The sequence below is a fragment of the Cornus florida genome, unplaced genomic scaffold (genome assembly GCF_030987335.1).
Source record: "Cornus florida cultivar Cherokee Brave unplaced genomic scaffold, ASM3098733v1 CherokeeBrave_3.0.0_Hap2_Chr09, whole genome shotgun sequence".
NCBI classification, from domain to species: Eukaryota; Viridiplantae; Streptophyta; class Magnoliopsida; order Cornales; family Cornaceae; genus Cornus; species Cornus florida.
In genome coordinates this window covers 52,627,160-52,654,945 of record NW_026775579.1, presented here as the reverse complement: position 1 = coordinate 52,654,945, position 27,786 = coordinate 52,627,160, and the positions used below count along the sequence as shown (strand labels likewise).

Here is a 27,786-nt window from a genome sequence, read left to right as displayed (position 1 = left end):
TGTTGTTGAGTGTTGTGTCCTCACTCCTGACCATTTAACCTGCAAGTCAATAAGTCCTTTTGAGCATCATGCAACATGCCATAAATGAGGATACCAACTTTTTATATACTGTAGAAAACTATTCTTTGAGATAGTAATTCTTCGTCAAAACGATCATGCAAAACCAAATCAAAGCTCTCCCATGGTTTATAAATGCTATAAATGTTAGGAAGTTTATACGTCTAGTTAAAATTGGCCACAAAATATTCTCATGATAATTAGCTAAATACTATATGAAGCAAGAAAATGCAAGGCTACTAATTATTGCTACCTGCAATAATATATGCAACCCTCTTTTAGGGTTTAAAAATGTAGATGTAACCGAAATTTGACATGAATGTTCATCTAGCTGGGCTATTCTGCATGCTGCTAAATCTAAATTACAAGTTTCTGAACTGGTATATGCTAAGGTGTATACAACATAAATTTAGACGTAAAGCAGCATTGCTTAATATATGTACCTTATCCAATTTGCATGACTCGAGCAAAGCAAGGCGCTTATCTTGAATCCAGAGGACAATATACAAATGGAAGAGTTCTTTTGCATCGACTCCACCTTTGACAGGACTGAGAAGGAATAAAAATTAAGTGGGAAGAATTAAAATTAATGTAATAGCATTTGCATCAAGAAGCAGAACAATGACAAAAAAATTACTTAATATTCCAGCTGGCAAGATCCCTCTGAAAATCTGCTGTTGCAATGACAAGTTCGGCTACAGGAGGTGAGGGGCCTGCTGGAGGACATGCAATGAGGAATGCACGCAGTCTACTGCAAAGTTCTGCACTGTATATCGACGATGAAAGATTGGGGAGGTCTATAAAACTGTAAGAAAGAAAAAAGCCAAAAAAATCAACAAATGTTAGAAGTTCAGATGTTTCATATAAGATAACCAGATAAGCCACCACAAGAAAATACATGTGAGAAAAATGTAAATTATTCAAATATGTCTGCAGTCAAGAATTGTTCTTATATCCTGGATTCTGTGATTCTCTGTGTAGCATATCGATCAAGGCACCATTTGTAAGTTAACAAATGTTTCAACATGAACCTATTCTTCGATAATATGTACGACAGAGAGAGAGGAAGAGGGTGGATCTAGAGATTATTGGCAGGGATGGAAAAATTCCCCAATCCGGTGGGTCCCCCGCCCCATTTGTGGTGGGTTTGGGGACCCGTTTATGTAAATGGGGAGGGGATGGGTACCGTATTTGAAAACCCATCCGGGGGCGGGGGGTCCCCACCCCGTTTATAGTGCGATTTCACAAAATTGCCCTTGCATGTTATGAAATAACGCTGAATTATATGTGGCTTTGCTACAAGTTTAATCAGGTTGGAAAATGTTATAGGCGTGCAGCTTGATCAGTTTGAAATGATCATGTTTTAAACTGTTCTAGCTATGCTGAAGCTTTATTAGGTTGAAAAATGTTATGGCTGTGTTGATTCTGCAGAAGCTTGGAATTTTTAAAAAGTGTTATCTCGTTCCCCATCCCGTTGCCATCCCTAATTATTGGCATTATATTATAGTATGAAAAAAAACTAGTATTAACTTGATACAAATCAAAACTAGCTATACAAGTTATGTAAAACATAAAAAAACTTAGAATCACTGCAACAGCAGAGATAAGACAGTGGGGATCAATTTATATATCTATCTATAATATATATGCCTCTGCAAGAGTCAGTAGTATGCAGAAGATCTTCTTCACCTTTAAGTTACAAGAACATGAAAAAAAAACATTGAATGAATGATCAAAACCCTTTTTATTTCTGAAATGTTAAAAAAGATAGTAAAGATAAAAAGGGAGTATCTTCTTTATAGAATATCAGAATAGCATCATGCAGTATCCTAGTAAAAAAAATCACCCAACTAACAGTTTGTCATTTGATGTGCCTTCTTTAATTATTTTAAATTGGCATAACAGATGCCGTATCAGTCCAGTTTGACAATTTCATGACTCCTGTTAATGGCCTAAACACATAAAGATAAATTATTTTCAAATCCCAACTTCGAGTCCAAAGACATTGATGATCCATCACTCCTGTTAACAGCCTAACCGCACAAAGATTAATTATTTTTAAATCTCAATTTCGAGTCCAAAGACAATGATGGATACTGACAATAAACAAGCCTCCTCTATACACATAAACCGACACTACCAATAATAAAGGTGGAATCCAATATATACCAAGAAATAAAAAGTGGAATCCAATCTGTGGTATTTGACATAAAGAGATTTTGCAGCAATCTGGTATCTCCACAACAATTAACAAAATAGCAGTGTGATATCAGTATTCCTCTTATACAAGTATATTCCTTGAAACAACACGACAAAAATTGGAGACTAAAGCATCTCAAGGACACAAAAGAAAAGTTGACAAAAAGAAAAAAGGTAGGCCAAAAGGAAGTAACAATTATAAAGCACCATAATTGGTAAGTGGAATAACAAGATACTCAATGCATACAAAACCAAATATACCGTAGATAAACATCAGAATTTCACTTGCCAGTTATTAGACTATACGCAAGATGTTCTTAAAATATACCAACAGAATATAGCATTGAAAGCAATATAAAAATAGAAGACAAATATTTAGAGGGCTCATTTAAATCTTTTAACTTCATAAGTATTACTTATTTATCACTTTTTCCAATACTTTCCCTTCAATATCTTCAGAATAATGACTCTATTTGGTCTTTATGGAAAAAATATCAAGGAAAAGTTGAATCCTCTGATGTCAGATGGGCCAGCATTGTTGATAGTGCTGATTGAAATATGTATGATCTATGCGATTGAAAAATTAGCATAAAATGAGATTAAAAAGTGCTTTCTTTTTCAACTGTATGCAAAACACTACTATAAATTTTCCAGTACTATTTCCAGTATCTACTAATCCAAACAGAAAATGGAGCTCATACATTTTAAAAGAACCTACATCAAAGCACATAGGAAAATTTTAAAGCAAGTGCTCTCAAACTCTGAAATCCAGTCAACGTGGAATTTCTAACTAATTACATGCTCTGACTTTTTAGTAATACAAAAAAAAATAACTGTAATACTTCTAGAAATATTTGGTTTCTCAGAATGGCAACACTAGGAAATTCATTACTAATTAGGTTTTGGCCAATACGTTAAGATTTGACACACCAAGATGTCATGAGAATAAGATTTTACTAATTAGGTTTTCTTATATAATGAAAACTATGACTTTGACACTCAGCCCCATGCAAAAGATAATACTTTTATCGATCATCTTTTACAAAGTAAATTTGACTCCCTTAGACGGTGAAATGTTGGGCAGAAGATCAAGCTGCATAACATGAGTGGTCAAATTAACTATTTCCTTACACTTCAATATTGTTCATTCGACACGGAGGAAGAAAATTTACCTGGGAAGTATATGTTGATTGTGGATCTCTATATCAGTAGAAATTTCATTTTTGATGTTCAAACAAAGGGATTTCATCTTCTGATAAGCAGTAGAAATAGTAACAGTATCCATCAAAATGCCTTCACTATTGCCGGCAACAAACTCATCCGTCTCGGTTAAGTGCCTTCTTGATCTCTTCTTTGCAGCAGCCTGGGGATACACAACAAATTACTAAAAACTTAGAAACTTGAACAAGCATCACTATGTTTACGTAAGTTTCACAGACCTGGAAATGGCTGCACAGTTTATTCTGTGCTTCAGGAGATAATACATCATGAAGAAGAGTATACAGCTTTACAGCAGGCTCCAACACAGGTGCTGCAAGTCCAGTTGCAGGCCTGAAAACATCCATAATCCCAGATGGTGCTGCCTCATCCAGTGACTTGTAGTTCTCAAAAACCAGAGCAAGGATCTGTTCAATTTGATCTTCTGTTTCTCCTAAGATACGGTTCTAGCAACGCAGACCCCAAAAAGCAGTGTCAGAAGAGATAAAAGACTCAGGAAGATTATTTTAAACTGAAACTTGGCCGTATAGCACAAAATCAACTGGGAAGATAAGAAATGTAGAGTGCTACATATGTAATGATAGTAATGGTAGCAATAATATTAATAATAACAATAGTTTTAAACTGAAAAATTGGGTTGTACCTCTTGATGGCTCAATGTGCTCTTAGTGTGGCCCTTCATAACTATGGGCAATAGCAAATCATACACAAGCGTGAGACAGTCAGCTGTAGGCGTAGCCACATCCATGACATAAGAAAGATACCTAGAAACATGCATCAAAGAGGATCATTACCAAAGCAAAATGCTGGGTAAAGAAAAAAGTTAGTCTAAAACAATTCACTGCATAACTTAACCCAGTAGAGACAAATTCCAGTACCTTAGCTTTGTGTATGCGTCGGAAACCCCATAATATAATGCAAATTCAGTCAGTAACCACTTCCATTGTCCATGAAGCAATAAATTTCTTTGTTGAAAATGCTGCACTTTCATTGCAACTTCTAATACCAGATCATACGCCACAGTTTCTGCAACAGAGCCACACTACAGACCCAAAAAATAAGAGTTCAAATTATAAACCATTTTGAAGACACGATAATAGGAAGATTCCACATCCTTAAATTCAAACAACAAAAAATATTAAAATGGTTATTCCAGGTTCAAAGAATAGACAATAAAAATAAACTCTACTATGATGGACTTTAACATTGACTAAAAATAATGTCAGCAATAAAAGGATATACATATACTTTTAGGCAGCCTTTCATTGTGATGTCATAGCGTCTATGAATAAAAGGGTATATGTCTGAGTCTTTCTATAAAGAATCAACACTATGATAAAAAAAATTAAAGATACTGAGTACTTAAAAATAAAAGAATAGAATGATACTGATACTCATCATGTTCATAGTATATGTCAAAACGGTATTTGAGCGAAGATCTCCCTTTCAATTCTTGATTAACAATTCGAAATTGTAATGACCCACTCCGCCACATGGTATGATATTGTCCGCTTTGGGCCTGAGCCCGCAAGGTTTTGCTCTTGGGCTTTACCCCAAAAGGCCTCATACCAATTGGAGTGACACACCTACATATAAGCACTTCACCTTTCCCTTACCCAGGCAATGTGGGATTGTGCACCCGTAACTCGCCAGTGTGGTAGCCTGCTAGTGTCTCGCACTCGTCCACGGCACACAAGGTCATCACAATCCACCCCCCTTGGAGGCCCGACGTCCTAGTCGGCACACTTCTGACTGGATCAGGCTCTGATACCATTTGTAATGACCCACTCCACCACATGGTATGATATTGTCCGCTTTGGGCCTGAACCCGCACGGTTTTGCTCTTGGGCTTTACCCCAAAAGGTCTCATACCAATTGGAGTGACACACCTACATATAAGCACTTCACCTTTCCCTTTCCCAGGCGATGTGGGATTGTGCACCCGTAGCTCGCCAGTGTGGTAGCCTGTCAGTTTCTCACACCCGCCCACGGCACACCCGCCCACGGGGTCATCACAATCCACCCCCCTTGGAGGCTCGACGTTCCCGTCGGCACACTTCCGGCTGGGTCAGGCTCTGATACCATTTGTAATGACCCACTCCACCACATGGTATGACATTGTCCGTTTTGGACTTGAGCCCGCACGGTTTTACTCTTGGGCTTTACCCCAAAAGGCCTCATACCAATTGGAGTGATACACCTACATATAAGCATTTCACCTTTCCCTTTCCCAGGCGATGTGGGTTGTTACAAATGGTATCAGAGCCTAACCTAGCCGGAAGTGTGCCGACGAGAACGTCGGGCTTCCAAGGGGGGTGGGTTGTGATGACCCTGTGGGCGGATGCGAGGCACTGACAGGCTACCACACTGGCGAGCTAGGGGTGCACAATCCCACATCGCCTGAGAAAGGAAAAGGTGAAGTGCTTATATGTAGGTGTGTCACTCCAATTGGTATGAGGCCTATTGGGGGTAAAGTCCAAGAGCAAAATCGTGCGGGCTCAGGCCCAAAGCGGACAATATCATACCATGTGGTGGAGTGGGTCATTAAAGAAATAAATGAAAAAGTGGAAATGTACACAAATCCCTCAACAAATTGTCAAAAATGTCACTCCAAAATCATCTTTCGTTCATTAACAGAGTGAGTCATTCCCAACCCATCTAATATGGCACAGAAAGCAACCTGGTACACTCAAGACAGCATTACTGGAGGATCCTAATTTTGCAGATGCTTCACACTACTACTATTAAACTTTAATTGAATTATGATGAAACAACTTCAAACATAAATTTCATAAGGACCAAGGCAGATGCTATTTTATAGAGAGCATAGGGGCTCACCTTAAGATTACTGTTTTCATCTAGAATTGTTGAATAATTTATGTAAAGCTGTACTCTTCCAACAAGCTCATGCTCTGGTTCACGATAAATAGACCACCAGCGTAGTTTGTCACCCTGCAGTAATCTTTAATATAAGCATCACATCAAAACAATCTGCATTACCAACAAATATTTGCAACTAAAGGGTTTAGGGAACTTCACTGGATCTTCTGCAATAGCAGCCACTTGAGCATGGACATGACCATATTGCTTCCCCTTGGAATCCTGGACTTCAACAATTAAATCATCCCCTAGGCTATCTGGAAAGCTGTAAAGTCGTCAATACCAAGACCTTTATCAGGCAGCTTGATATATAAAAGAAGATGAAGAATGGAAAGAATACATACAATAAATGGGTTTCACCAGATCCAGGTTGCATCCGAATGGCATCCTCTTCACTTGAACTTTTTAGCCGCAACAAGCAAGAGTGTGTTTCTGATGACATTCAGAAGAATCACTTTCTATTAAGAATTAATGTACAGTTATATCAAGTAACTATGCATTTAAAGGCTCAACATGTCAGTAACCCAAACAGCAGACGGTTAACTAAATGGGCTTTGGGAATAAATCCGCGAATCCAATATCATATGCTTATATGTCATCTAGAAATGTCCGTTATCAAGATGGACACCAACAGCTTCAAATTCCATGGCATTCCAGTGCCTACAACTAATAAATTTCAAAATAAATTTGTGATTTATGGTATTTGATATTCACAAAAAGGAGGCCATCAGAGTCCAAATATTCAGCGAACACAGCTTAGATGTCCAATAGTTGTGTCTCCAAGATGGTAAAACTAATATAATGCTCGTGCATGATTTACAAAGCAGAATCAATATACCTTGCACTACTTCATAAGATGAAGGACTGCTGCGCAGAGTTGTAACGCCAACTTTGAGGAGTCCAGATACCTGTTTTACATACTGAGCACTTGCTTGCACATATGCCAAACTCTGGCGAGGAAAAGAACCATTTGCAGGTATACGAGGTACAAAACGGATTTTCCGCACTGCTTGCCATCCAGAAGAAAGTGTTGAACGTAAACTAGAGAAGTGGTATCGAACAGATTCTAGTTTTATTTTTGGTGTCCTTAGGGATGAAAAACTGCAGCCTGTGGGTGGGTCCAGACCCATTTTAACCTTACGAACTGCACAATTAATAAATTTCAGGATGGCTTCATTGCCAGAAACCAATAATTGCCCAATGAAAATGTCCAATATGGAGATGAAATACTACCTTGCACCTTCATCTTTCCAACCATTTTCTTAGGTTTTGGGGCAGATCCCTCGTTAGAGAGCTCTGAAGTGCGCTTCATCAATAGTTCCTCTTCTGATTGTAATAGCACTTGCTGCAAACTGTAGTAAAAAATGAAATTGAAAGATTGGAGTAAAATAACTGGAACATCATAGAAGTATCACTCTTAGGTCCAAGATTAACATACAATACCCCTGTAATATGTATAACAATGAACACTAAGTGACATAACAACCATATATTTTACACTGCCAAAATAAGTTCGCATGATTGTAGAATTTATTGGATATACAAAAACTTAGTACAATTACTTTTATAAGCATAAAAGTTGACAAATTTAATCCTCCGCAATACTAGAATAAAAAACAATTTACAGCTGGCTTCACAATTGTTCATCATTTTTAGACTTCCCTGAAAATTTATTCAGGTAGCAGAGTTTTGAAGTTAAAAAGCTTGCAGTAATCATATGTTACTCTAAAGTGGTGTATAAACTAAATAGGTTTTAACTGGTAAAGGATGCAGCCAGCTAAGATGAAGGTGCTTGATGATTAGAAGTGATAAATAATATATCGAACAGATTCGAAAATAGAAGTCCACAACAATACATTCAAAAAAGTCACTGAGGTTTCACTCATGCGGTAAAGGGGTAAGTTGGATTAATAAATAGACAAGCACTGTTGAAGATGTTATAGGGCCTTAAATGATGATTAATAAAGCACCAAAAAGATAATGCAACAAAAGTTGGTGCAATGTAATTAATTGTAAGAGTTACATTTGCAGATGAAAATAAGGGATATAAATAACAAATCTAGAATCTAAAGAGAAGGTCTAACAAACTAAAATAGGCAAACCATGATTCTAATTGCTGGAAACACACAACTGAGGTAATGCGCTATGGATTATTATTACTTTAAAAAATATTCTCTATACTCTAGCCGGTTTGATCAAGTTTTTTTTTTTTCCACGAAGAGTTAAAAGGATGAAGAACTAAAAAAAGAAAACAAACAAATAAATCTACCAGCTTGCTTACATTTTGCTTTCCTACTATCGGCATAATTAAATTATTTATATTCTGATTCAGTCCACTTAATCAAAATTGTAGTTTTACTCCTCAGTGGGAACAAGAGTTTTAGCCACTTATATCATTGTAATATTTTTTCCCCTGAATTATCAATGTGACATTCGCCTAAATATACCTTGTCATGCTTTTAAATAAATATCATGTTTGCAGACATCATTAGAAAATGAAACAGAAAGCCTTTCTAAATTATGACATTGTGAAAAATTAGGATAAGAGATTAAACTCACCCAAATGCATTTCGCAACAGAGCACATTCATTTTCCAGAAACATGGGCGCTTCCATGCATTGCCTTGCCCAAGCATGAAGGCAAAGTCGAACACAAGCGTCATATGCAATCACAGCATGCCATGGCCCTTGCGCACTGAATTTAAATAGCACAACATGCAAGTACAAGTGATGAAAATTATGAAAGCACATATAATTGTCAAATCCATATTCAGAATGCTATATCTCAGCTGAACTTCATCTAAATTATCAGTAAAAAATACCTTGCATGAAATGTAGGGAGGCGAGCTGGAAATGAACCTGAAGGTGTACCACTTTCTATGCCAGCAGCAGTCCTATGAAAAAAACAATATGGTAATTCTTTTGACCCAATTGAAACAATAGGAATAAAATGTGTTTAAGCATGTGAATATGCCTCACGATCTAAGTGCTATATAAGGTTTCTATGGAAGAAAATAGCAAAATGCCATACAGACCTGACAGACGGGTCAGGTATCTTCTGTCCAGCATTATCCTGTGGATAAACCCGAGCAGCCTGAGCAGGTATGCTTTCCGAAATATTTTTTTCATTTCTGACAGAAAAATCATCTGAATCAGCTACACGAGGTGTGCACCGTTCACTACGCATTGGACTTTGTTCAGTTTTTATGGCAGAACCACAAAAAGGAGGAGCACTTGGAATATCATCATCAGAGAGCCTTCCATTCTGCAAGTTTTTAGCATGTAATTCCTGCCAAATAGTATCCACAAAGCAAGTCATTATCTACATTTGAAGTGACCATTACGAAAGCAAATGTCACTGGTAATAAGTTATATCAAGATGATTCACCACAATCACACATCAATTATAGAAGAAAATGTTAAATTTTTAATAAATAAATATCTATTAAGCATTAAAGCAATGATACCAAGAGAGATGGGATACAAAAACCAAATTATGACGCAACTCCAAAGAACACAATATTCTATACAATCACCTATCATTCAGCACTTAAGAAAAACCAAATGGCACTTAACATACCTTTTCAGGAGCACTTTCCCCATTCATCCATGAAGGAATACTAGATGAATACCCCTCGGAAGCATACATAGTTGAGCGAGGCACGGGTCCATTCTTACTACCCATTTGTGAGGTTGAAAATTCAGAGCTAGTGGGAGAATCTGAGGACTCGTCCTCAGTGTGAATCGTATGACCATTCGTTCCAACCGGGTACCGATTGGCTCCCCTCATAAGCCTCTCCGCCACATTTCCATGCCCTCTATCAAGAGTTTCCCTAGACGAACTAACATCACCGGAGTACATAGAATCACTGGCATAAGCCGGTCGCCTCTGTGAAGGATTGTAGTATCTTCTAGCAGCAGCATTTGTAGGAACTCTATCATCCTGTGGCGACGACGAATCAAGCGAGTATCTTCCCCCATAAACCTCCTCTTCTTCTGAATCAGTGGTTAGACCATTCTCAGAGGCAGAGCCACTATCATCCACATCACCGGGCATGACTCGTGATACTGGAATTACCCCGGATAAATGCCCACTCACGAATTTCGATGGAGGAGGCAATCTAACACCTTGAGTACCACCACTCCGCGTGTTAAAAATGGGATCAACTCGAGGTCTTAGGTTCGACATTGAGTAAGGAACTTCCTTCTTCTGATTAACAGAACCCTGAATTTCAATTTCCATTCTAAATATCATGAAATCTTAATAAATCAAACAAAAATCCATTCACAGTGCAAAATGAACAATCAGTACTCATAAAAATTATAACAACTTCAATCTTTTAATCACAATGCACCAAAATCATGAAATGTAAATAAATCACAATAACCCATTCACAGTGCAAAATGAACAACCAATACTCATCATATATATATATTACAACTTAAATCTTGAAGCCTACAAGTAATTTAATCAAAATCCATATCACAAGCAATATTCATTCTATCATCAAAGGTAAATAAATCAACAACAACCCATTCAGTGAACAAAATCAACAAAGCAATATATTCATAAAAAAATTACAATTTCCCATATTTAAGGCAGAAATTAGATGAACCAGAACCCATTTCACAATGCACCGCGAGAAATCAAAATTTAACACCCCCCAAAAAAGGAAACAGAAGAAAAAATAAATAAATTGAAAGGAAAAAAACAATTGAGTATGTAAAACTGACCTCTCTAACCCATCGTCGACCATTGTTGTCAAGTCCTTCAGTGAACATATTTGCACAGGGTCTTTGTATGTACACAAGAAAATATATAAAAATCTTCTATAAAGCAAAACTATACCCGCATACTAATCCAAATTTAGAGTTTCAATGGCTTCTTTTGATGTAAATCAACTTAGATCAACCAAAACCAGAGCGATACAGGGTAGAGAGAGAGAGAGTGAGGGTAGTGGTGAAATCTGATATAGAAAGAGAAAAAGTAGAGAGAGAAAGAAAGAGAGAAGGAGAGGGGGGTAAACTTTGAAAGACTGTACGTAACCGAGAAGGGAGAGAAAAGCTCGCGAGTCCCCAAAAGTCCTTTTCGCTCAGCTCTGTAATGTGGAAGTAGTAGAGTACACCAAAAGCTTTGCTGTAGTTGGAATTTGGGGTGCTTTTTCTCCCACTACACTACCACTTTCTCTCTCTAGATTTATTATTCATTTGATTCAATTTTTTCAAGGATTTTAACAACGGAGACCGAATCTTTGAAAACAAGACATCCTTTAATATAGCACCTAATAGTGTACCTAATGTCTCAGGCTCACAACACGACGTCGTTCCAACAATATCAGCAAGATTGTCCGAAATATTCGAAAACGTCTGTGTGTGGAGTTGAACGTGGCAAGAGAAGCGGCGTATGAATCGAACGTTGGAGTCGTACACATAAATCCAAACACGCCTTTATCATTTGTTACATTTTCTCACTTCTGTACAAGAATCGTCACATGGGGTGGTTGGTGGACCCCACTGTATAACATGCCTAACATAAATACGTATGGTGTGTGTGTGTGTACTACGTATTACATGGCTAAATTACACTAATTGAGGCTTGACCTGTCTTAAATCACTGTAAAAAGTTTAGTAATATACTTATATTATAATAATATATAATATTATATTTTGTCATTTTATAAAATTTGATCAACAACTTTATAAAAAAAAAAAAAAAAAAATTTGAGCATATGTAAAAAAATTCAGAATGGGTCAAATTAATAAATTCTGAAAGAACTTTAGTTTCTCATGAAGCATAAGGTTTAAAGTTCGAATCCTATTGAGTGCAAACTATTTATAGAGGGGGTGTGTGAGAATACCAACTTGGAATAAAAATAAAGATTGAACGGTCTATCCGTCCATGTGTAATTGGCCCAAACCTCATGGGATCGAGGTCATTGCGATTTACCCTATATATATATATATATATATATATATATATATATGTTTCAGCTTGATGATATGATTACTCCTTTCCAAAGGAGTGTTAATTATTTTTGTTGGATTATATTGTAAGGTTTGTCGTGGTTGCCTTCACTTACCCAAATGAAAAAAATAGCTAAGAGGTTCAAGATCTTCCATCTCGATTTGATGACAGAGAAACTGTTTAAGTTCATGAATTTTCGTTATATCATCAACATAAAGTAAAAAAATAATGAAACCCCGATTAGTGTGTCGGATGAATAAAAAGTCATATGAGCCAATAGAGTATCCAAGATAAAAGATAGTTAGCAAAATTAAGCAAACCAATCTCGAAGTGCTTATTTGAGATCATACAGTACATCTGAGTCGATACACCTTTATTGGGAGGATAATGATAACCTAAAGGATGATGCGTGTAAACTTCCTCGAATAAATTATCATTGAGAATTGCATTCTTAACATCCATCTGAAAAAGTTCCTAATGACGAAAACAACCACAATAACTAGAGTGAATAGAAGGAATGCATGCAACATGAATAACTATCTCCTCAAAGTTACTGCCATACTCTTTTGTGAATCATTCAGTTACAAGTAGGGTCGTATTGTGCTCCACAGAACCATTTGAGCGAGTCTTAATCTTGTATACTGCAACAAACTTTTCAAAAGGCAAATCAACCATATCTCATGTCTACGTTTCGGCTAGTGCATCTTCTAACCTTATGTGATATTAAACAATGAAAAAAGAGTTCGGACAAAATCATTTTCAAAAGTATTTTATGAAAATGTGTGAAATATGTTGTTTTAAACTTTTTAAGTGAATAAATGTTTTGGAATAGTCCAAAAAAAAAAAAAAAAAAAAAAAAAAACTAAATTGAAATAGAGGAAGTACATGAGTTGATGATTCAACTTTTGTTACGGAGTGAGCTTGAAAACTAAAAAAGTGAAATGTCTTTATATAATAATAATATATTATATTGCATATAAGGTAGTTCTTGAAAAACCTTTCCAACTAATATATTCTATTGACGGACATTCTAAATTTACAAATTAATGGAATTCACTCAATTAAATGATTGGGTAATTTTTATTTGGATCTCCTGAAGTATGTCTATACATCAAATTGACTCCCTTAAATTTGCATAATTTCAGTTAAACCCCTACTCAAATATAGTAGGGTGATCAAGTCAATTGAGGGAACAAAATGACTGATCTACCCTCATTGTTATTTTACTCCAGAACAAACAACGTGTCACATTGATCACTAGGGAAAGGTTAGGAAATTAAAATTAGTCACTAAATTTTTATTTTTGAAAATTAAATTTGTTTGTTAAATTAAATTTTACAAAGATTAGGAATTGAAAGGATTTAAATTTTTGATTTTATCAAATCAGGATCCACTAGGTAAAGGTTTAAATTAGTCACTAATTTTTTATATTTGGAAATTAAAGTTTACAAAGGTTAGGAATTGAAAGGATTTAAATTTATGATTTTATCAAATTAGGATCAACTGAGGAAAGGTTTAAATTAATCACTAATTTATTTTTTAAAAATTAAGTTAATTTTGGGAATTAAAATTTACAAACGTTAAAGGATATACATTTATGATTTTATCAAATTAGGATCGACTGTGGAAAGGTTTACATTAGTTATTCATTTTTTATTTTTGGAAATTAAATTTGTTTTGGGAATTAAAGTTTACGAAGGCTAGGAGTTAGTTGAAAGAATTTAAATTTATTTTATGAAATTAGGATCCACTGAGGAAAGGTTTAAATTAGTCCACTAAATTTAATTTTTAAAAATTAAATTTATTTGAAATAATTTGCAAAGGTTAGGAATTGAAAAGATTTAAATTTCTAATTTATGAAATAAACTGTAATTTTAATAAATAATATTCTATTTGGAGTGAATAAATTCAGAGTCCAGGGAAATTGGAGAGAAATCGTAAAGGAAATTGGGGGATTGAGAAGGGTATTCTTGACTTTATGATTTATCCTTTCGATGAAGTCAGCACAAAACATCTTTGAAGGGGGAATCCCTGTATGCAAGGCTTCATTTTCAAATTCAATACAAACACATATTACACACACATTAAATAGGTACGTAGCTATCACTCTCCTCTGCATAGTCCATACTGTTTTTTTGACAATGACAGTAAATCCACAGGCCAAAAAACAAAATGAAATAGAAGGTTCCATGGCTAGTTAAATTTACTCTACTCATCCAACGGTCGAAAGTGAGGTGGCAAAAGAACTGTGATTATAAATTGTGTGGGTCCCAAAAATTACATTTGATTTTGTTTTGTACAAACCCTTAAGATATTCAAGTCCAACAAACGCATGATCATTTATTATTATTTTGAACAGAACATAGTGTATATTTGAATTTTGTGTGATAGATAGTGTTCAGTGGATGGTCCCGGTTGAGATATAGAAAAATCATAAGAATATAAGACACTTTAATTTGAATTTTTTTGAATCAAATGTGACTCTTTTTCTTTCTTTTTTATTTTTTAAAATTTTTAAATTGATTCAAACCCACAGCCCATCATGCATGGTCCACCCACTCTGACCCCACACATAAACCATGACTGCCAATCATATGCTTTGTTACATTTTAAGTTTTTTAAATTTGTTACAACTGTTTGGATAATAAATGATTTTAGCCGTGAGATCTATTTTTTTGAATTTATTTTAATTTTATTTATTTATTTATATCATTTGTATGGAACCGAAATAGATCTCACGGCTAAAATTTCACTTGATTTAGTCTCTCGGTCTCTCAAATGATTTTGAAAGTCTTTTTCTAGTTTTTTTTTTTTTTTTTCACTTGTTTATTGATGCAAAATGAGATTGTTAAATTCAAATAGAAAGGGGAAAATAGAGGGGGGTATAAGATGAAAGAGGAAGAGGAGGAGGAAGATGATTCAAAAGCCTTGTTTGGTTAAGAATAGCGAAGGGATGGATAATATTTAATTCAAAAGTAGGAGAAAAAGAGAAAGAAATCAATAAATTATCTTTCCTCTTTTTCTTTTTAACAATATATATATATGTGTGTATATATATAAATATGTCCTTTATTTTTGTTACCCAATTGGCAATACCCTTTTTATTCTTCCTCAAATAAAATGTGAGTAACACTCATTTCTTTATCCGAGGGATAACTCTCCATTATTTTTACCAAATATAAATCAAACCATATAAGAATTTGTCTTGAGATAAGGAATTGGGTCAATAATATATATTTTAATTTTTAATTTTTCTCTTTAAAAGTAATTATGCAATATTTGCTTACCTTACTAAAGCTATTCTATTATTGATATAGTGTAACGTGTGAGTATATGAACACTACTAAAAACAAAAGAAAACGACAACTACTATTATAACACAAGATAATATATAGTTGCAAGTGGCACCATTTTTTTTAGCGGCTTCCATGGAATTTCTACTTGTATTATTATTATTATTATTATTATTATTATTATTATTATTTATTTTTATTTTTCTTTAGTATAGACTGAAGTGAACATAAAAAAATAAAATAATAAATAAATAAAAAAATTTATCAGCAAGGATTTTAGAAATTATAATTTTTTTTTATCAACCTTAATAGTTGAACCAATTACCATCTTTCTACTTTCAAATTACACAATGTAATTAACAAAGAGACCAGGAATATATTCACACACATGCATTGTCGGTCGTTTTCACTTGCAGACTAAAATAGCTCTCCTGTTCCAATTATTGTTCAATTAGACCATCCCAGAGTCTTGTCTCAATGTCTTTCAATTGAAGTGAGATGATGACCTGGTTACAACACTTTACATTAAAACCTTTCAAAACCATTACCACAATTGGCACCATCAGTATTGTTAAAGGCGGTCTAGACTCGAGGCGTAAATTTAGCGTCTGTTATCATCTCAGGCTCACTGATGTTTATCAGGTGCGCCTCAATTGCGCCTCATCCCAGTTTGTTAGGTGCGCAACGTCAATGATTTTTTTTTTTTTTTTTAAGAACTATGAATATTCTATTTCTTAAGCCAAAAAAGGTATTTTTGGCAATTTAATAAACAAATAAGAAAGTTCAAGCTTGCAAGAGAAGAAACTTTTGTTCAAAAGAATAAACAAATAAGAAAGTTCAAGAGTCAAAGTGTTAACCGAATAGAGAAAGAGTGAGATTGTGAGACAAATGGCGAATCTCTAGTTGCAGAGATGAAACGCCCAAGCCAGGTTAGTTCTTATTTATTTATTTTTTATTTTTATTTTTTATGATTAGCAGATTTTTTTCTTATTATGCTCTGTTTTGCCATTCAAAAAAATAAATTCTGTTTTGCCTTTCAAGAAAATAAATTTGTGCTATATTTTGTGATTGTTGGATGTTTTTTCTAGTTGATGGATTTGCTTTTTAGAATATTTGATATTAATTTTAAGAATATTGATGTGACATCTTTGGGGACTATTTCAAAAACAAAGTATGTACTAAAGGAATTTGAAGAGTACGTTGACAGAAGAATAATTTTTGATGAACAATTGTATTGGTTGGGAATATAATGCATGGCTCCTGACATTAGTAGAAGATTTGTTAGTAAGCTCAAGAGCTCCACTTGGTGGGATGATGGTAGCAAATCCATCTAGAATAAGGTTTGTTTGGTTAAATCCGTATCTGTCTGTCGGGTTGAATCCGTTGCAGAGTAAATCAATGGATTGAGAAGGTACAACAATATCAAAAAAGAGGGAGAGAAGAAGAGCTACGGAAATGGGAGCAGCCATGGAGTTAACAAACCTACTTTTGGGGGCTAAGAGATTAAGCATTTATTCCTAATCCAAAAGGATCTTGCTACACCATCCTGTTTCAGTTTTAAGTGGCCATTCGTGCGCTGCTAGTGCATCCTTTATCAATATCGCCCATATTTGTATATTGTTCTAAAGGACTATGTGCACTACTTTCTTTTCCTGCCTAATCAAGCTATAAGCTCCCGCAGGATCTCACTCCTAATTTAAGTAACCTAGCTTCAAGCAGTACTTGAATAGCCAAGGGTCTCTTATATTTTTTCTCCGATCTTGTAATAGACCTAAATTCTTCATTTTAAATTCAAATGGGGTCATTCTTGAATCCAAATTGTAGTATTTCGAGTCTTTTTCCATTAGTACCAGTCTCATGACTGTTTTGCCTTGTAAACCCTAGGGGTCCAATGTGAGCCCGAAGTTGGAGTTATCCCCTTTTTTGTGAACCAATGTGGTTAGAAACGATTTGTATGTTTTCATTATGACTCTTAACACTTAGTAAGGTGCATAATAACTATTTTGACTTTGTGTGTTTTCGGGTCGAGTTAGGACCCGGATAACGATTCGGACATACGGGTTCAGGTTATTACAAGATGGTTGGTGGCGCTTGGTGGCCGAAGTTGATTCTTCGCTTGATAAACATTATTCTGCGACTTGCATCTTTTGGTGCTTGGAGTATATGGAAGGCTAGAAATCGAAAGGTGATTGACAGGAGGTTTGGAACCCGATAAAGGTGGTTGATATAGTTGTGGAGCGATTTTGGGGATTTCAGGAGGCGCAACTTCAATGCAAAAAATTGGGTAGGGGAATTGTTTCTTCATCTTCTGGGTTCTGGATACATCCTTCACAAAGATTGATTAAGAGGAATTTTGATGCTAGTTTTTCCAACGATACTTTTTTGGGTGAAGGTGGTGCTGTGTTTCGTGATCCTCATGGATCTGTTCTTAATGCAGTAGTGTTTAAACTTTTCACATCATCGTCAGCAATGGTGGCAGAGATTCTTGCCTCTAGACGAGTTATCTATTGGCCTGTTCTTTTGGTTATCAACATGTGCGCTTTGAATTTGATGCAAAGATGGTGGTTGATGTGGTGGCTGATGGTGCAGTTTGCCCTTGAAATTGCTCAAAGTGGAGCTTTAGGTGTTTTTTATGAGCTCGATCTCCCACATCTGGCAGACTTGTTACCGAGTGGCTCATGAGTCATGCCCTTGTTGAGGTATCTCGTGACCATGTGGGTGCAGACTTGGTGTTGGATCCTATTCCTCCTCGGATTGTGGTAGTACCCTCATTTTCTAATAATAAAGAGAATCTTGACCGAGTTGTGGCTCACCAACTTTATTCTAGCTTAGAAAAAAGAGAAGCACTATTTTTATTTTTATTTTTATTTTATTATTATTATTTTAAATTGTTAGTTATTTATAGAATTTTGTAATAGTGGTATGGAGCCAAGATTGAGAGCCATCCAATAGGGAATACAATCATTACATTGATTAATCGTTGTACACGCAAAGATACGAAAAATCTATGAACGAAAATGCAGATAAATAATTAATTTTATTCATTTTAAAAAAATAGGTACAATTCTCTGTAGACGATTCTATTATAACATAGGATCTTCCTCTGATTAAATCTCATTGGAAAGTCGGTGCAAGGGTTTCAGAAACTTGATCTTGAACTAGTGGTTGAATGTTCTTCAAATCTTCAAGATTGAAGAAGACTTTATTGAATTTTCGATTGAGGGTTGATGAAGCTTGATCTCGAACGGTGGATTTGAAGGTCTTTGAAGGAGAACGACACTTTCGTGCTTGTTGTTCTTCAGAATTTTTAAATGGCTTCAATGAAGAATGGCACTTGTGTGGCATGCTTTGTTGTTCTTTGTTTTCAAAATCTTGAAATGTTGAAGGGCATCAATGAAGAACGGCACTTGTGTGGCGTGTTTTGTTGTTCTTCATCTTCAGAGACTTTGGAATTTTGGTTGAGGCAGAGATTCGACAGGGCTTTAATTACAACATAGGATCTTCCTCTGATTAAATCTCTTTAGAAAGTCGGTGCAAGGACTTCAGAAGCTTGATCTTGAACCAGTGGTTGAATGTTCTTCAAATCTTCAAGGTTGAAGAAGACTTTATTGGATTTCCGATTGAGGGCTGATGAAGTTTGATCTCGAATGATGGATTTGAAGGTCTTCGAAGGAGAACGACACTTGCGTGCTTGTTGTTCTTCAGAATCTTTGAATGGCTTCAATGAAGAATGGCACTTGTGTGGCGTGCTTTGTTGTTCTTCATCGTCAAAATCTTGAAATGTTAAAGGGCTTCAATGAAGAACGGCACTTGTGTGGCGTGTTTTGTTGTTCTTCGTCTTCAAAGACTTCCGAGTTTGGTTGAGGCAGAGACTGGGCTTTGGTCTTCTTTTTTTCACTTCAATGAAAAAGTGCACTTGTGTGGCGTGCTTTGTTGTTCTTCGTATTCAGAGACTTCAGAGTGTTGGTTGAGGTAGAGGGCTTTGGCCTTCTCTTCTTCTTTCTCTGTCTTTCTGTGTTTGTGTATCTGACCGTCCCCTTCTCTTGTAAGGTGGCCTTGTATTTATAGGCCAAATAGTGGATCGTCTAATTTGGAAAATCCCCAATTGTGCGATTTTCTATAAATAAGGGATTTGTTCCCTTTTATATTGAAATCAATTCAAATTCAAATTCAAATTCAAATTCAAATTTGCATTAATTTGAATTTAACCGAACGTTTCTTTAAAGGTTTGAACCTTTATGATTTTGACACGTGTCCGTTGATGAGACCTGTATTTGTGGGATTTAATTAATTAAAAAATATTTGACTTCTTGACAGATATGACAGTGATGAATTAATCAAAAAAATTTAATGTCTACAATGTACCTTTAGAATATCATTTGAAATTCAACATTTTTGCCTGTTGGCCAACCTATTATCTTAAAATAAACGTAGTACTTTCAAATTGTTGTAATGGGACATAGTGACACAATTAAATCTATTTAAAATAGGCTTTTTTAATTTTAATTTTAATTTTTTTTTTTTTTTTGGTTTCTTCTATATCTTATATTTCACGTTTTTGAATCATTTTCCTTTTAACTTCAAAAGGAAGGGGAGTGACCTTTGTGTCACATTGCTTGATTATTTCATAGTGTGAACTAAAATTACCTACCCCCAAAAAATATTTTTGTGGAACAAACCAAGATAACATCAAATAACTTTTCTTTTAATCTCTTGAATTTCCAAAATCCCATTCAAGTCGTGTCTTAGAAACCATAAATGATTTAGATGTGTGTACAAATTTTGAATTTTGAAAATTAAGAATTATTAAATGGAACAAATATTCTATTTTTATTTTTCAGTGTGTAATTCACAAAATCTATGTGATGTGATAAAATTAGAGAACCTTACGATAAATTATACGAGATAATGCCTTCTATACCCATGCCTCAAGCAAAATACTGGCACTATAAAAGGTTATTCTAAGAAAATCTTGGATGGCCGGCCCAATGGAGAGAGTTGAACCAAACCTGAAGTAACGGCGATACCAGATTCAAACTTGGTAATGGAGCCTCAAGCTCCATTGAGATTGTTGGGGATGACGAGGTGGAGGTGGAGGCGTGATATGTCACGATCCCCTCCGGCCATGTAGATTTTGTCGGCGGCTTTGCACTCTCTTCTCCTTTTGTTGCCCATGGTTTTTCTCAAAAGAGGGAATGTCCCAGTCAATCCAAGCTCTTCTTGCAGCAGCAGAGTCCTTCACAAACTTTGTTCAGAACTAATGTGGGATAGGTACTCGACAGTATGTCTAAGAGAAAAAAAAAAAAAACTAGCAAATTACACAGCCAAGGACTTCCAAGTTGAGTATACTGCTCAAACTTAAGTGGGTTAAAATTTATTGTAGCTTCTGCTTTGCTTATGCTTAATCTAGTATTCTCTAACTCCGGTACTCCAAGACCTTTATCTTACATTATCTGACTAGTTGGCCTGTTTTGGTCTTGATTCAGGCGAAATGGTTACATTAACAACTCCCTTTCGCCCTTCATACTCTATTCAAGCTTGGATTGGTTTTCCACTCTCCAACCTCACTTCTTCCTTTACAGCAATACGACTAAAATGATAAGCAACCTGCTCGGATGCAACTGAGGCCATGATATTGATGTTGCTTCCAATATGGTTGTCTGGGGTATCTGGTGCCTCTTTGTGCCCATTAGCAGTTTCTAATTCAACAGCCAATATGTGGTTTGAGGGGTTCCCGTCATTTGTTGAGTTGAAACTTCCGAGGTAGTGATCCCCTTCAGCTCCAGGAAATAGCGGTGAAGAAGATAAAGTGAAGGTGAGGCCATAGCTGCCTCGGTTGACATCTTTGGGGACTATTTCAAAAACAAAGTATGTACTAAAGGAATTAGAAGAGTTGACAGAAGAAGAATTTTTGGTGAACAATTGTATTGGTTGGGAATAGAATGCATGGCTTCTGATATTAGTAGAAGATTTGTTAGTAAGCTCAAGAACTCCACTTGGTGGGATGATGGTAGCAAATCCATCTAGAATAAGGTTTGTTTGGCTGAATCCATATCTGTTGGGTAGAATCCGTTGTAGATGAAATCAATGGATTGAGAAGGCACAACAATATCAAAAAGGAGGGAGAGAAGAAGAGCTACGGAAATGGGAGCAACCATGGAGTTAATAAACCTATTATTGGAGCTATGAGATCAAGCATTGATTCTCAATTCAAAGGGACCTTGCTACACCATCCTGTTTTGGTTCTTAAGTGGCCATTCGTGCACACTCTGAAAAAAATATATTATGAACTAGGTATTGGTCGCGCTGCTAGTGCGTTGTTTTGCAATACCGTCCATAGTTGCATATTGGTCTAAAGGATTATGTGCATTACTTTCTTTCCCTACACCAATCAAGCTATAAGCTACCGAAGGATCTCACTGCTAATTCATTAATATATCTAGCTTCAAGCAGTACTTGAATAGCCAAGGGTCTCTTAACATGCAAGTTAAAAGCTGGGAACCGGGAAAGAATTTGTGGAGGGAAGCACTAAGAATCACCTGAGTAAAATGGTTGCGAGGAATCAAGGAAAGATGGGCTGGCGAGTGGCTGTATTTGAGGATCAAAGGGCCTTCTTGCAGCCAAATTGTTAGTCCGGAAGAGAGTTTCTGAACCATTTTTATCCTTGCTTTTGATAATAAAAAAAACATAAAAAAAGGGTATTTCTACGGATCTCAGCTGAAGTATCTTTTTCCATATCCAACTGCTTTGTTGAGGTATGCTAAAATCCCCGAAACATCTCCTTCTGATTAAGTATTTTTGTTTGAGTCATAGGTTGTTCTGAGTATTTAACACGAGTTTCCATTTAAAATTGCAGCTCTATTTTGTGTTTCCAAGCTAAGAAAGCCTAAACCACCATTTAAAATGTTGAAGAAGACTTCACTCGTGACACCACTTGACCAATGAATTGGATTGGCATAGTTTATTCAGTGTGTATTTTCTGTTTACGTATCATAGCTCACCATTAAATAGTTTTCAAATTTAGCTTTTTCATGAATTGATCATTTGAGTTAATTAAGTCTTAAAAGGACATTCCTCTCAGTTAATTGGTAATGATAAACCAAGATAACTCTCGTATTGTTATGACACCCCAAGGCAACACCGAAATCAGCATAATAAATTGTTTTGACTAAGATCATTATGCAGCCCCCTTGAAACAAAGCAGTTGATGGTGATAGTTGATTCATTTTCTTTTTTTCTTTTTTCTTTTTTTAAATGGTAACATTTTCTAACTCTGTTATATATTCGAAGTTGTCAAAATTTCTATGTTTGCAGACCCATAAGAGTGAGATTCTTTATTTGATTATTCATTTACTTGCTGAAAAAAAAGAAGTGGAAGCCCCATAATTGTGAGATTTGATCAAGTCAATAATCAATATATCCACGTAGAGTTAAATCTTTTCTGTTTGAATGTGATAGAAGGTGCATGGTGCATTAAATTGTACAGTTCACCATGAGGCCTGTTTCAATTTTTCTGAGTTGTGTAGGTTTGTCAGTCAAGACAACTTTCAAAAAGAGGGCCATTTTAAGCACAGATTGACCTATATTAACAAATTAACATATGGTAAATAGTCCCATAGCTCTTTGAGAAGTGTTGATTGTAAGCCGCTGATAGATAAGGTCGATGCTCGGTTGACCCACTGGAACACCATCAACCTCTCTCTGGCTGGTAGGGTTGAATTATTACGTTCTGTTCTCTACTCTTTCCTCTATCACTGGCTTTTCAAATTCAAAATCCCATGGGGCTGCGGAATAATTTTGGAAAGTAAGTTCAAAAATTTTCTGTGGAGTGGTAAAACTGAAGTTAAGAATATGTCACAGATCAACTGGAGCCAGGTTTCTCTTCCGTACGCTGAAGGAGGCTTCAACCTGAGGCTAATTTCAGATATTGATGTTGCGACAAAAATTTCAATCTGCTGGGATTTTGTTCAGAAGAAAGATAAGCTAAGGATACAGTGGATGCATGCTAGGTATTTGCGAAAATCTTCCTTTAGGACTGTCCTCCCTAGAACGTCTGATTCAGCATCTTGGAAGCAAATTCTGGATGTCCGCGACTAATTAATTCCTCATCTTGTATATACTGTTGGGTGGTGGTCAATCCTTTAATCTGTTTCATGATCCTTGGTGTAGTAATTTATCTGTGGTTCAGAGGTTTGGTGCTGTTTCTTTTCGGAATTTTGATAACAAGGCAACGGTGGAGACCATTATAGTCAATGGCGCATGGATGTTCCCAGCAGACTTCCCTCCTCTGGCCCGTACCTTTATTTCTTCACTGAGTCTTCATGATGGGCCTGATAAAATTAGTTGGCAGCATGGAATTTTTTCATTAAAGGCGGCTTGGTCAGTTTGCAGACACAGAGCGCGGAGGTTAAAATGGTCGAGGTTATGTTGGAATTTCTGCAGACTCAGAATTGCGCTTGGGGTGTCCATCATTCTTCATACAAAAATCTTTCTTTTGTCAATTTGCAGAAGAAAAGGTTCTTGGTTCCGTCTATATGTCATAACTGTTTCTCCCACGAGGACGCAAATGATCATTTGGTCTGCAACTGTTCGTTGGCATACAATGTTTGGAGGTATTTGTTTGATCTGTTAAAACTTCCCTTTCATCCGTTTTGCTCCATGGAACAGCTAGTGGATTGGTTTTTACTTCATAATACATCGAAGAGTGTCAGGTCTCAAGTTTTGCGGACGATTTTTTCAGTTACTATCTGGACTTTGTGGTCGGCTCGCAACAAGGCTCTTCATCAAGGTCTCTGTGATGATGCTGATCGCATCTTTAAGCTTGTTGTCTGGGAAGTTCTCAATTTTTATTACTTCTCGCTGGCTGATCTGTTAGCTTTGTTTTAGTTAAGCATGATCTTGTTGTCCTGTTTTAGTTTTGGTTTGTATTGGAAATGGGTTTTCTCCATTTCTGGGCTTTCTTTGTTTTAGGAGGTATGCCTCCTACATTGTTTTAACTCTAAAAAAACTTATGGTAAATAATTTTTAAGCAATTGAAAACTTTCAAAAAGAGGGTCATCAGAGTGTAGTATTAGCTTGAAAATACAGATTAACATATGGTAATAATATGTATCCATTTAATGCACAAAATTGTAGCCCACAATAATACAAAAATAAGAAGAAACAAGTCTGCTAAATCATATTTTAGGATGCCTCTATAACTAGCATAGATTGGGAACAACCCAAATGGGTGCTGGGTCAATTTTTTGCCAATCATCTTTATCTTCGTTAATAAGTTCTATAATCTGATTCTCCATGTCAAACCTGCCCGTGTCATGACCATATATGTCATTTTCACCCAAACGATCACAATAGTACTCATTAGTGAAGTAAATCGAATTTCCTTTACAATATGGAAAACTCTTTGCTGAATGTGACACTGATTGATTTGTACCCAGAAACAACATTTGATTATCGCCTAATGATACTAGTTCTACCCATTTTTTCTGACTGAAATCCAACTTGTAAACATGAAACAATTTTGTCAGGTGAGGACAAATCCAGCATTGATTCTCTTCATCAAGAAGATCGGCCTCATGAACAACCACACCATCCCAGCGAACATGATTCCCAATATACCTCAAAATAAGCAAAAGATCACCCTTTGATTCCACAATGTAACTTTGAATAGTATAAAGATCATCTCCAAGAGACTTTTCAAATTTCAACTTTTTCTCAGGAAAAATGGGTTGAATTTCCATCTTTTTTTGTGGTAAAGAATTATTGAAATCCCACATTTCAACTGAACCTGTTTCACCCAAAGTAAGAATATGATCATTGTAGGATATGATATCACAATAGCATTGATGTGCACTGTCAAGGGCAGTCCATTCACTGCCTCCACACTTCCAAAAGGCAAGCTTTGAAACAATTGCACCATATATTACTGCAACCCAATAGTTGTCACAATGAATTGGGGCTGATGACAGAACACCTTTCTTAATATTCCGGACAAAGAAGGAATCAATGCTTGTTTTGCAAACTTCACCGGTAACACGAAAAGGAGGAAGTTTAATCAAAACCTCCAAGAATGGACTGAAGATGTATGGGATTGCTTTTGGGTCCAAAAAAATCAACCACCCATGGGATGATCCTTTGCAATTAACCAAGTCTTCTGGGATTTTTATCAGCTGCTTGTAGGTTTTTTTCTCTGCAAAATTGTATAAGCAACGCCTAATTTTATTGTCTTGATCAGTACCAGGAAGCAAGAGCAATGGTTGATCAAACAGTGGACTCTCTAGTGATGATATTCGGGCTTTTGCAAGAGAGCACCAAGAACGACATACTGCTGCGGCACCAAGCAAGTCGACGACAGACAATCGGGTCAGGATTGATTCCCACAAGTCAATGGGAAGTCCGGGCCAATCCGGTAATGAATTTGATGTTTTTCTTCTTTTGGTGCGATGACCCAAATAGGCTTTATTGGCAATCAAAGCCATGTCTAGGCTTCAATCAATATTACTAATTTCAGGAATATGACTAGGGGATATGAGAATCTATAAGGGGAAGGAGGCTCCGCAGATCAGATCGACTAAAGGAAGGGGGATAGGAATGGTGGATGTGTTTCTGCTGCGCCAGAGGGCGGGATAAAGCCGATCGCCCTAGTTTTCTTGCTTTCTTGTTGTCTTGAATTGTGAATATTCTTGAATTGTGAATATATATTTATATATATATGTCTTAGTGTGAAGGTATAGGGAAGTTCTTATGAGAATAGGAAATTATAAAAGGAAAGTTCCTGTTAGAATACGAAAGTATAAAAGGAAAGTTCCTGTTAGAATAAGAAATTATAAAAATGGATTAATTTCTCTCCAAGCAACATTAATACATTAATACATACGGCCAATGATTTCGTAAATACTAACATTGGCTCTATTTTTTATTTTTATTTAATTTTTTTTTTTCAATCCTCTTTATTTATTTATTCTTTTGGATTTTGGAATTGTCATGTGCTATTGTGTGGGATCTTTGTGCTAATGTTGTGAAATTAACATTTTTATAACTTAGTTACCCGTCATTGAAAGTTAAAAACCAAGCATATTTTACTTTTAAAAATAGTATTGGGTTTATTGAATGCATTAAAGTTAGCTATAACTGAGACTAGATTTTACCGCTTTGCACACACTCTCAATGATTATTGTTTTATGGTTAAGACGCGTCCATATATATAAATGCCAAGAACTTATCTGACAAAAGACGGAATGTCCCATTCAATCCAAGCTCTTATTGCAGCAGCAGAGTCCTTCAGATTCATAAAAAGAATCGTAGCTCTGATAAAGTCGCAAACTTTGTTCAGAACAGAGGATTGGGAAGCCCAATTTACGAAGGAATGGCAATCCTTAGAGGAAACAAGTGGAATGAACTTCCACCTCCGAATGGAAAATGAGTTGTTTCAGCTGATATGGAACCAAGTGGATGGAGAAGGGAATTGGGGGTGGGAATGTGGGATAGGTGCTCCACAGTATGTCTCAGAGGGAGAGAGAAAAAAAAAAAAAAAAAAACTAGCAAATTTCACTTAAATTACAAGACCAAGGACTTCCAAAGTGAGTTACACTGCTCAAACTCAAGTGGGTTAAAATTTATTCTAGCTTCTGGTTTGCTTAAGCTTAACCTAGTATTCTCAAACTCCAGTACTCCAAGACCTTTATCACACTGTTATCCGACAGTGTTTTGGCTTAGTTCAAATCTGTTTAACAGTCTTACTTAACCTATTCTTGGGGCAATGAGATCAAGCATTGATTCTCAATCCAAAGGGACCTTTGCTACACCATCCTTGTTCAGTTCTTTAGTGACCATTCCTGCGCGATTTGAAAAAAAATATATTATGAACTAGGTATTGTTTGCACTGCTATTGCATCTTTTTGCAATATCGTCCATGGTTGCTTATTGGTCTAAAGGACTATACGCATTACTTTCTTCCCCTGCGCCAATCAAGCTATAAGCTACCGAAGGATCTCACTGCTAATTAAGTAACCTAGCGAAGGGTCTTTTATGTGGAGGGAAGCACTAGGAGTCACCTGACCTTAGCTCAAGGCTCGTTGTTGAGGCTCACATCAGTTGAACTCAAATAAACTAAAAGCTCATTTTCGAGTTTCTTCCATGTGTGCTCGTGGCTCATACACATATATAGAATAGTCAA

General features: G+C 36.0%; 2 protein-coding genes across 2 annotated transcripts; both read right to left on the bottom strand.

Annotated features, from left to right (window-relative positions):
• Nucleotides 1–6: 6 nt before the first annotated feature.
• Nucleotides 7–11,605, bottom strand: LOC132273926 (uncharacterized; the record flags this gene model as incomplete). The annotated part of the gene is made up of 17 exons (XM_059775034.1): nt 11,088–11,605; nt 9,934–10,578; nt 9,389–9,642; nt 9,176–9,247; nt 8,914–9,048; nt 7,588–7,706; nt 7,193–7,498; nt 6,699–6,786; nt 6,514–6,619; nt 6,313–6,426; nt 4,353–4,516; nt 4,118–4,238; nt 3,696–3,920; nt 3,429–3,619; nt 695–862; nt 501–606; nt 7–39 (listed from the first exon to the last, which is right to left on the bottom strand). Coding segments are annotated over exons 1-17 (2,895 nt in total), but the record flags the coding sequence as incomplete, so codon positions are not given.
• Nucleotides 11,606–24,811: 13,206 nt separating this feature from the next.
• Nucleotides 24,812–26,089, bottom strand: LOC132272612 (F-box protein SKIP23-like). Its single transcript, XM_059773726.1, has one exon. The coding sequence runs from the start codon at nt 26,087–26,089 to the stop codon at nt 24,812–24,814; it is 1,278 nt and encodes a 425-aa protein (XP_059629709.1).
• Nucleotides 26,090–27,786: the final 1,697 nt, after the last annotated feature.

Excerpts from the sequence above, each read along its gene's own strand:
- LOC132272612 (XM_059773726.1), bottom strand. The coding sequence starts at position 26,089 with ATGGCTTTGATTGCCAATAAAGCCTATTTGGGTCATCGCACCAAAAGA.